The following is a 10962-nucleotide window of genomic DNA, read 5'->3' as shown; positions in this document are numbered from 1 at the left end:
TGGTAAGTCATAAAGAAATTATGAATCACTTTGGTGAAGTCGTCATAAATAGGTGCCTATTGTAAACTGGTATGTAACAAAAAGAAGGTTGAAATAACATAACCAAGAATCAAACTATAAAAAGAGGTATTGAATACGGTTGTCAAAAGTTGGAAGGAGAGGAAAAGACATTTGGAAAAAACAAAATGAATATGGCGAGATGGTTTTACTATACTACAATTACAAACACAGTTTGCTCGTAAAGGGACGTCTCAACTAGTTCTTTCTGCCTCCCTTTTTACCCAAGGACAATCTGAATCTATCGCCCTTATATCCTTGTAATGTTACTCATATAGCTGTCTACGCAAATATGACAAAACTCTGATAGAGAAGATGGACCACAGAGCTATTTCAATGCATCTAACTACATTTGTGCTTATTCCTTTTGCTTTGTGCTAAACTGGGAAACAAGCTAAGATATTTAAATATTATGGTATGTTTTATATACATAGAAATGTAAGAATTACAAAGCTGAAAATGACCTTTCTTTTGTGGTCCAGTCATAGGATGGTGTGATCCCTTTCATCTTCTGCTGAATACAACCAAGTTTCTTCTTACTAGAGTCTTGTTCTACATGCCAACTTTCCTCTTACCATGTGTAGCTTGTAACATTCCCCCCTTTTTTTCTCTTTTTCTGTCTAAATAGATATTTCTTCAAAGGCAAAAACAAAAACTTCCATCTACACTATCAATAGCATCTTATTGCACTCACTCTAAGTCGGCAGCTGAGAAACGGCCCAAGCCCAAATTAAAGGCTGGAAAAAGGGGTAGAGTCTGATGAAAAATTTTTGGGCCGGTAGCGGGCCATAAATTCTTGATACCATGTTAAAAACACAAACGAAATATCTCCATATGATAAGAAATCTGATTTTACCAGATGATAAATATTTAACCAGTCAAACAAAAGAGGACAAAATGTCAGATAGCAAAAGACACCAATATCAGAAAATTGTGCTCCGCGCCTATTTTTATTTACTACTATAGCATAAAGGCCCGATGTTCATGGGAGTAAAGCCAAATGTTTTCATCCCATGGCATATTTCTGGGTCCAAGATCTAGCAGTACTCTCATACTTCACTCTATCAGTCTTGTACATGTGAGCAATCTCTGGCACTAAAGGATCATCTGGATTTGGATCAGTAAGCAAGGAGCAAATGGAAAGTAGCACCTGCGATTTCCCAGCTTAACCATCACCAAAATGTATACATAAAGCAGAAGCTTTAGAAAGCCAAGAAGTGTGTACTACTTTACCTTGGATACAGTAAGGGCGGGGCTCCATTGTTCTTTTAGGATGTCCAGACAAATACTACCATTACTGTTGATGTTTGGGTGGAATACTTTGGTTTTGAAGGCAACCTACTAAATGCACAAGCCAAAATAAAGTAATGTAGAAAGTCCAATCACGGGAACCAGGTGCCTTGAGACAAATAAAGAGTGACGAATGCACAAGTAAACTGGCTTTTTGCTGGTATTTACTAATAAAACGACAGACCTAACAAATACGAAATCGCATTTACATTCGCTTATTTAGACACTCCAAAGATACTACGGGAATCAGTTTTCCAATTTAATGAAAATTGGGCATAAATCAGTTTAAAGCAAGGACCACAGGAATCATGTCAAGGGCAAATAAAAGAACAGGCTTATTCTTATTGAGCCAGGCTTGGGTTATCTTATTTTTCTAGCTGTGGTTACTGCTTCTCTTTACATGCATTCTTCTCTTTACATGCATTCTTCTCTTTACATGTTTTTCTTGAGTGAGGGTCTACCGGAAATAGCCTATCTACTTTCACTAGATATGGTAAGGTCTGCATACACTACCCTCCCAGACCCCGCTTGTGGGAGCGCACTAGGTATGTTGTTCTTGTTGCTTATTGATCAAGGCCAAGGATACCTAATCTCGTACAACCCTAGGGCCTAGGTTGCTTGAAGCCCTCATTTCTGCATTAGTCTAATACTTTTACCAGCATACTACTCCATCTCAAAGTTTGTGGATGGATATCTAGACCGATCATGGTCCAAGGTCATTTCCCACTGCTCACTGGGATGTGATATGGTGAGACCTATATGTACAGGAGGCTACAAAAGAAAAGTATAACGTTCTCTATTTATATTTATAGGGAACATGGGTAATCCTTCCTTTGTTACCATCTTGCCAAACATTGGAAATTAAGTTATCTAGCAAGTTAACCGATCTAACATATCATACGAATATGTCTGCTACAGAAGACTCTTTCTTTAAATAGTTTTAATGTATTGCAGAAAAAGAATCGGTAAGGTTAGGAATGCGAAAGCACTATTCGTAATGCAGAATTTAAATTTGGGAAGTTGCTAATAGGAGCAAGAAAAATTCTACAGAAACAAAGAAGACATAATACACTATTCGTAATGTATTGCATAATACATTAAATAGTTTTAATGTATTGCAGAAAAAGAATCGGTAAGGTTAGGAATGCGAAAGCACTATTCGTGATGCAGAATTTAAATTTGGGAAGTTGCTAATAGGAGCAAGAAAAATTCTACAGAAACAAAGAAGACATAATACACGAAAGAGCCAAATCTTTCCACATAATATTTGTCAGATTTTAAACCTACCTTTGGGGGCTTGAATGGATAATCTGGGGGAAAATGGATAGACACAAGGAAAACACCCCCAGAAAATGGGCTGTCAGATGGACCCATAATTGTAGCTTGCCAGTGGAACATATCCTCACCAACAGGACCTGCAAAGAAAGGTTGCAAACCAATTTTTTTAGTGTAAGATGATACCCTAAGTTAATATTATCCAATTTTCAAAAATTCCAGAGTGAGTGCACAAAGATTACCAAGAAATTAACAGAGCCAAAAAATTGTCACCTGTTACTCGGCGTGTACGTCCCCAACCCCCCAAAACGAAACAAGAAAAGAAGATAGAAAGAGAAGGAAAGAAAGAAGAAGAAGATAAAGTGACCAGAAAGTAATGACTGCATCTGAGGCTAGGGGAAAAAGATATCAGATTATTTCTAAGCACTCTGATAAATGTATCCAACACATCAAAAGAAGACAAGTTTCTTAAGGAACAGGTGCAGAGGGGATAAATGACTTAGTTTGGACAGCAATAGCTCAACCAAAACATAGATTTCTTCTTTGGCTGCTCAGACATTTGAATATTCATGTTGATTCTGCTGAATGCTGCCTATGTACTGCACAGACTGGCAAATACATGTCTCCACCTTTTCCAGAATGTGCTTGGACTAAGCAGCTACGAAATGAGCTATCTAGCTGGTTGGGCATGCAACTAAAGCTGGGGAAGTGCAGAGGATTATTGAAATGATCAGAAGGAAGCACCGTAACCAATTCACAAAAGAAACTGTGGCTGCTATATGGGGAGCAATCATTTACCATACTTGGAGGGCAAGAAACTCGAAAATTTTCAAGAATTAGAGTACATATTGAGGTAGTTTTGGCACAGATTAAGTCATTAAGAAGGAAATTGTAGAAAGGTTAGATCTACTTAAGCAGAGTAGGAAAGCTAGAAGTTGTAATAGACTGATCCAAAGACTTCCTTCGTAATTAGTTTTTATGATGGAGGCCTAAGTTTTCTTCACAACAATCTTCCTGAAGGGCTGTGAGCTTAGGTGCTCTTTAGGTGTATTTGTTGCTTATGTTTATTGGTATGGTAATATTCACAGTTGTTACCCAAAAAAAAAGTGCATAGGGGATGTCAATAACATGGTAATAAAGAGAGATTAAGCAGCACAAGTCACATTCACATATACCTGCACTGCAAGAAGCAGGGGGGTCTTTCTGCAAGTCCTTCAGTTCCTTCTGAATCCTCTTTGAAGCCATTACGAATTTCAGACCGACTTCACTGCAAAAGAAATCTAAACAAATCAGTATAATGCGTATATAACAAGATACTAGCATAATATTATCGAAGATGATCACAGTTCAAAACTTCTTTCACAGAAATTGTAATTATATATATATATAATAAACAGAATAGGTGGTTTCCTTCCCAGTGCAGCTCCTGGAAGTGCAAAGGCAATCAGGCCTATTACATAATATTGGCAAAACAACAGACAATGAAGTTCCAAACCTAAGTGACAACACTACCTTCCCAATAAAAGAATTTAACCAGGATTAACGGCCAAAAAATTACTACAATTGACACCAATAACAACAGAAACCAACACATCTTACTATATCAGACAGATAAAAAACAAAACTTTGACTTGAAACAGGAGATAAAAATAAATTACCATAATCAATGGCATACAAAATACACCCATTAACACCGAAAACAAGGCCAACCATTACATCCTAGTTTGTATCACCCATAAAGATCAAAACTTTGCCTTGAAACACGAAATTTGTGAAATTACAACATCTTCCTCTGAATTACACTTATAATAAGCTGTTATCTAATTCTAAAAGGCATTACACTTTACACGCATGAATTAAACAACCGACAAAGCATGCATGTCAATTCCTCATAGTTTTCAATGACAGTGTTCCAAAAAGGTCAAAAAATCCTTAAGCATTATTTGCATCTTCTGCAAGTGAACTTCAAACTAGCTCTTACTCACAGATTTCTTAGAATTTAACAACTAAAACTAAAAACAAAAAAAAAGTCCAGTTTTGTCCAGGACCCTAAAAGATCAGAATTGAAAACGCTCTTTTTCTGTTTTGTGATGAATAAAGGAGAACCGCTAAAAATATAATCTTTTCTAACAGGACGATTTAAAAAAAAACAAAAAACACACATCAATTCAACTCTCCTTATAAAATAGATGGTATCAGCTGTACGAATAATCTCATAATCATGCCCTTTATCCGTGAAATCTAAGAAAGCGGTAAACTAGAGTAACGAATATCTTAACACATGAAAAGACACCAAAAAGAAAATAGAACGTCGGCAAACCATCAAGAAAAATCTACGAAATTGCAGCAAAAAGAAGAAATAGACCATGTAAGCACAAATAAATTAAAACAACATGAAACAGCGGTGAAACAAAGAGAGATTGATCGATTCGAAAACGCTAATAAATCAGTAGGGTTAAAAATTGTGAAGGGTTACGAACCTTTGTGGGAGAGAGAAGAGTTGGAACGAAATTGCATATAAAACTCGGACCTGAATATAAGCATGGAATTTTGACGGAAAGTTAATTAATATAGAAAAGATCTATTTTCTCTTTTTATATTTGGAAAAAGAAGAGTCTCCGTTAGGCGGTGGACACCTCATGCCATGCACGTGTTAATACCATGTTTTCTTGCCTTTTCGTTTTCTCCTTAATTTGGATTAGTTTTTCTTTTTCATCTTGGATTAGAAAAACTGAAAATCTAATCAAAATAAGTTATTTAAAACTACTCTTTTCCCAATATGTCTACTTTTTGGCTCAACAATTTCAATGGCGTATTGCTTCTTAAGAAATATCAAAATATACGAAACGCACTCATATAATACAATTTTAAAATAAATTATAATAAAAAGAATAAATGAAAATTATTATGAGATTACACTGAATATGTTATTTTTGTTGTATTATTACAAATCATAAATCATATGCGTAATGTAATTTATTAGTCCATTTGTTGATGCAACTTATGATCACTAATAAAGACGCTTTAGTTTTTCTTTGGTTCTATTATTAACTTCCTTATTAGTTATGTACAATTTCCTTTTTAAAAAGTAACTCTTCATTTGTAGAGTTCTCTCTATATCAGAGAACTATGAATCAAGAGCTAAAATTTTAGAAAGAATATATAGGTAACGAATAAGGATCCAATTGAGAATCGACAATGGAAGACTAAGGGCATTCGATACATGCGATTTATACATTACATCCACTAAATACAAGTTATAAATTGCACAAATACAACTTATAAATTAAATAACATTTGGTATATGCTACTTATAAATAACACGATATATGCAACTTATAGCAGGTGTAATAACAACTTATGTCTATTTATTTTTTTAATACTTTATTCTTAAGTCTCATTCTACATATGCATTTTGCATGTTTATAGTGTTCTCTTACAAATAACATACTATTAAAATTGTTGAGTTAAAAAAAAATCTTGACTATTTTATGTGTAAATGATGACCGATTGTAGAGTTTAAAAAAAATAAAAGACTTTTAAAACTTTTAATCTAAAATATGTCATATATATTATATAGCTATATAATTAAATTATTAAGAGAAAATTAAAAAAGTTTAAAATTATATTACTTTTACATATAAAAATTTGTTATTGTTTTTCAAAAAATTGGAAAAAAAAGTGTCGCGTGAATTAAAACTAAGAGATTACAATTCAAACATACGACTGAAAGAAAAATAAAACCTTTTTTTTTGTGGCAGGCGCTATGGTCGAAGTCTTATATTTGCTTTTCTTTCCTATCTTACTAACTTTCTCTCTATTTTGTTTTATTTTTTGTTACTTGGTCTTGTTTTTATTTTATTTTTTATTCGAGAATATTTCAACAACTGACTGTTTATTTCCCTAAACTTTCTGTTCGTTTTCCGTTTTTACCTTGCTAATAGAAATGAGAAAAGACAAAAAATAATAGGGAAAAAGAAGGGGATGCATTGATAAAATCCGGTCACATCACATGGCCATTTGTGCAGTGACACATAGTAAGAATGGTTCGATACCTAGAAGCATGGAAGTTAAAGCCGAAAGAGTTGAAGAACTACGACCAGAATTATTCATTCGAATCCGGAACGAGAGTGGCCGAAAGGGAATTCACTAAGGGGTCGTTTGGTAGGATGCATTAGATAAAATAATGCATGCATTAGCTTTATGTATTAATAATACCTTGTTTGGTAGACATTTTGAACATATGCATTAGTTATGCAAACATTAGTTATACATCCTATTTGGTATTATCCTATGCATAACTAATGCATAGAAAATCATGGTATTAGCAATGTAATGGCTTTTAATGCATGCATTAACTTAGTTAAAGACAAAATTGTCCTTCAAAATTTATGCTTGATTAAAATATGCTAGTTATTATATTAATGCAAGTTTAAAATAATTCACATAGTGAGAAATAAAATTATATCTCTAGTAAATAAATAAATGCTTAGCATATGTATTTCCTTTTTTTATAAATAAATATTTAGTTCTATATTACAATATAGGTAGACAAATCAAATAATTATTTTTAAACTTTTTCATATAAAAACCTTTCTCAACATATGTTTCTTTTAAAAAGTTAGAGTGATGGACTGGTTTTGAGGGCATTTTAGTAAACAAACAATTCTTTTAGAAATTGTGCAATGCTTTATACATCAAACCAAACAATGGATAAGAAATATGTCAGCATAACTAATGCCAGCATAACTAATGCAAGCATAACTAATACTAGCATTACTAATACATCTTATTCAGCATTATTCTTATGCACCCTACCAAACGACCCCTAAGTATATATCCGGAACAAACTTATCGCCTTTGATGCCGAACTCCAATACACTAATATCTTCCCGAGATCACGGGTCCCATCCGTTATGCTGTAATGACCCGACTAGTCTTTTGAGTGTATTAGCCCCGATCCCCTATTTATTGCTTTTTCCATATCTTTTTCTTCTTATGTAACTTGCCGAGAGGTTCTATTTTTGGTTTCGGAGTATTTTGGGACACTTAGTCTCTAAAAAGAAAGCTTAAGTTCTAGGATTTTGATCGTAGTTGGAACTGTATGAAGACGACTCCGGAATGGAGTTTCGTCGGTTCCGTTAGCTCCGCTGGGTAATTTTGGACTTAGGAGCGTGTCCGGATTGTGAATTGAAGGTATGTAGCTGAATTAGGCTTGAAATGATGAAAGTTGAATATTTGGGAAGTTTGACCGGAAGTGGACTTTTTGATATCGGGGTCGGTTTCCGATTTCAAAAGTCGGAGTAGGTCTGTAATATTGAATATGACTTGTGTGCAAAATTTGAGGTCAATCAGACGTGACTTGATAGGTTTCGGCATCGATTGTAGAAGTTTGAAGTTCCAAAGTTCATTGAGTTTGAATTGGAGGGTGATTCGTGTTTTTAGCGTTGTTTGATATGATTTGAAGGCTCGACTAAGTTCGTATGATGTTTTAGGACTTGTTGGTATGTTTGATTGAGGTCGCGGCAGGTGCGGGCTCGCATGTGCGGAAGAGAGATCGCAGATGCGGCCCTGGTCTGGGAACCCAGTGGTCGCAGGTGCGACAAAAGTAGCGCAGAAGCGGAGCCACTCCTGCGGAGAAGGGATCGCAGAAGCGGAAGGCGAGATGAGTGAGGACTTCACAAAAGCGGACCACTGTCCGCAGGTGCGCACGCGCATGTGCGGCCAACTCATCGCAGAAGCGGACCAAGCCGTCTTAAGTCAATTCCGCACCTGCGATGGAATTTCCGTAGGTGCAGCGTCGCAAGTGCGACTAAAGTCCCGTATGTGCGATGATCGTTGGGCAGAAAAGAGGGATTTCGAGGGTTTGATCTCATTTTACACTTTTGGACTTTGAGAGCTCGGATTTGGGAGATAATTTGGGAGATTTTCAGTTGAGTAACGATTCTTAACTCATTTATGATTATATTCCACTACTCTATAGTTGATTTCATCATTTAATGAAGGAATTTGGTTGAGAAATTTGGGGGAAAAGTTGGAAAGTTCTTTAACTAAGTTTTTGAGTTTTGATTCGGATTTTGATGTCGGATTTGGATAACTTTGGTACGAGTGAACTCGTGAGTGAATGGGTGTTCTTATTTTACGACTTTTACCGGATTCCGAGACGTGGGCCCAAGTCGACTTTTTGGGGCGAATTTCTAATTTCTTGTTAAAGTCTTAATTTCATTAATTAGATTAGTTTCTTATAGTTATATTTATGGCATGTAATTGATTTTGGCTAGATTTGGGCCCATTCGGAGTCGAAAAATCGTGGAAAAGGCATTCTTACTGATTGATTGAGCTTGGTTCGAGGTAAGTGGCTTGCCTAACCTTGTGTGGGAAAAATCCCCTTAGGATTTGGTACTGTTGTGATATGTGAGCGCCGCGTACGTGAGGTGATGAGTGCGTACATGGGCTATTTATTGTAAAATCCGATTTTTATTGAGTAATAACCTGTTTCATCTTAATTGAGTTATAGTTATCCTGTTTAGCCTAATATCGCATGTCTACGTGTCTTAAATGCTTATCTGAACTCTGTGCAACATGCTTAGTGGATTTCCTGCTTTGTCTTTGACTTGTACTTAGTCTAAACTGTAGTATTTCTTACTGTAACTGTTATTTTCATTGTTTTGAGCTGCGTATTTACTTTGGGACTACGAGACGGTATCTCGGGACATCACCCGTGCATATTTACTTTGGTACTACGAGATGGTATCTCGGGAGATCCCCCTGCATATTTACTTTGGGACTATGACGGTATCCCGGGAGATCCCCTTGCATATTTACTTTTGGGACTGCGAGACAGTATCTCGGGAGATCCCTTGCTGTTCTATACCTGTGTACTGTCCTGTTATTTTCTGTGGTTTCCTCTTTGTTAAATTCCTGTCTCTTATTACACTGCAACATTTTTTCTACTATATATATATATATATATATATATATATATATATATGCAGATCCAGGTACTTCTTTTCAGCAACGTCATCAGTGAGCAGAGACAGTTTGGAGACTTCAAGTTATATCCGCCGCATCCGCAGACCTCGGATTCCCCCTCTATTCCCTACTATGTCATTTACCTTTCCGTACTTTTTCTTAGACTCTTATGTAAGGGTGGCAAGTGGGCCGGTCCGGGAGGGGACCGGACCGGGACCGCATGCCAAGTGGGCCGGTAGGACCGCTAAAGGTGGGCTTGGGCCGGTCTCGTGCGCCGATTCTTGCCCTTGAACCGTTAGGACCGGGACCGGACCGGTCCCTTGGCGGGCCGAACAGGCCCAACGGTTCATTTTTTTAAAAAAGTAGCTATTTGGCTATTTAAAAAAAAAACAGTCGTTGGGCTATAAAAAATAGCCGTTGGCTATTTATAAAATAGCCATTTAACCTCCCCAACTTTGTTTTAACCCCAAATTTTTTATAATTATACTTTTTTCCTATTTTTAACTATAAATACCCCCTCATTCTTTTATTTTCTTACAAAATCAATATCAATCTATCACAATCTCTCTCTAATTTTCTTTAATACTTGCTACTATTGCTTACTTTATTCCAAAAATAGTAAAAGAAATATTGAGGTTGTTACAATTTGTGAAAAAATTGTGAAGTTGGTGAATTGAAGTCTTCAACGATAATCAATTTTCAACAAGTTGTTCGTCAATTTGGTAAACTCGTTCCAACTCTTAAGTCTTAATGTTATACTTTTGTTTGTTTTATTTATTTGCTATTACTTGATTAATTAAGATGGTTTCCTTAAAAAATATTTTTGGTAAAAATAAGAATAAGGAAAAATCCAAGAGTGGCGAATCTAGTGGTCATGCTGTTCCTCCTCCCCTGCCCCCGGTTCCCCGAACCAAACCCATATCCGTCCTACACCTGCTATTCTTTATAGTGATAATATTTTATTACAATTTACCGAGAGTCAATTTTACCATAATGTTACAGCCGGTAAACAATTAGACAGTGAATTAACGAATGCTCTTTATTCTTATAATTATAATACTGTTGATGAAAATGAAGATGATGAAATTGATCTTGATGAAACTCAACCGGGTGATGATACACCCACTAGTCCTGCTCCTGATGTTAACCCAACTAGTGATAACCCTGCTAGTCCAAATGATGACCCATTTGATACTCCTGTTACTGTGCCTACTTTTTCTAGACAACCTACCAAACGGACGGAAACATCTCCTGTTTGGGCATTTTTTACTCAACTAATTTCACAAAATAAGGCTAAGTGTAAAACTTATAGTATAGAGTTAGCTTTTAAATATTTTGGATTGGGGCGGGGGGGGGGGGGGGTGGGGG

General features: G+C 35.9%; 1 protein-coding gene across 1 annotated transcript; it reads right to left on the bottom strand.

Moving 5' to 3' along the window:
• Positions 1 to 814: 814 nt before the first annotated feature.
• On the bottom strand, positions 815 to 5186 carry LOC109242505 (ubiquitin-conjugating enzyme E2 28-like). Its single transcript, XM_019409351.1, has 5 exons — positions 5103 to 5186; positions 3798 to 3889; positions 2635 to 2762; positions 1291 to 1395; positions 815 to 1207 (listed from the first exon to the last, which is right to left on the bottom strand). Exons 2-5 carry the CDS (start codon positions 3865 to 3867, stop codon positions 1064 to 1066), a joined length of 447 nt encoding a protein of 148 aa, XP_019264896.1. The 5' UTR covers positions 3868 to 3889; positions 5103 to 5186; the 3' UTR covers positions 815 to 1063.
• Positions 5187 to 10962: the final 5776 nt, after the last annotated feature.

This window comes from Nicotiana attenuata, unplaced genomic scaffold (assembly GCF_001879085.1).
Source record: "Nicotiana attenuata strain UT unplaced genomic scaffold, NIATTr2, whole genome shotgun sequence".
Taxonomy (NCBI): Eukaryota; Viridiplantae; Streptophyta; class Magnoliopsida; order Solanales; family Solanaceae; genus Nicotiana; species Nicotiana attenuata.
The sequence above is the reverse complement of the archived record's forward strand: the minus strand, read 5'-3'. Positions and strand labels throughout refer to the sequence as shown.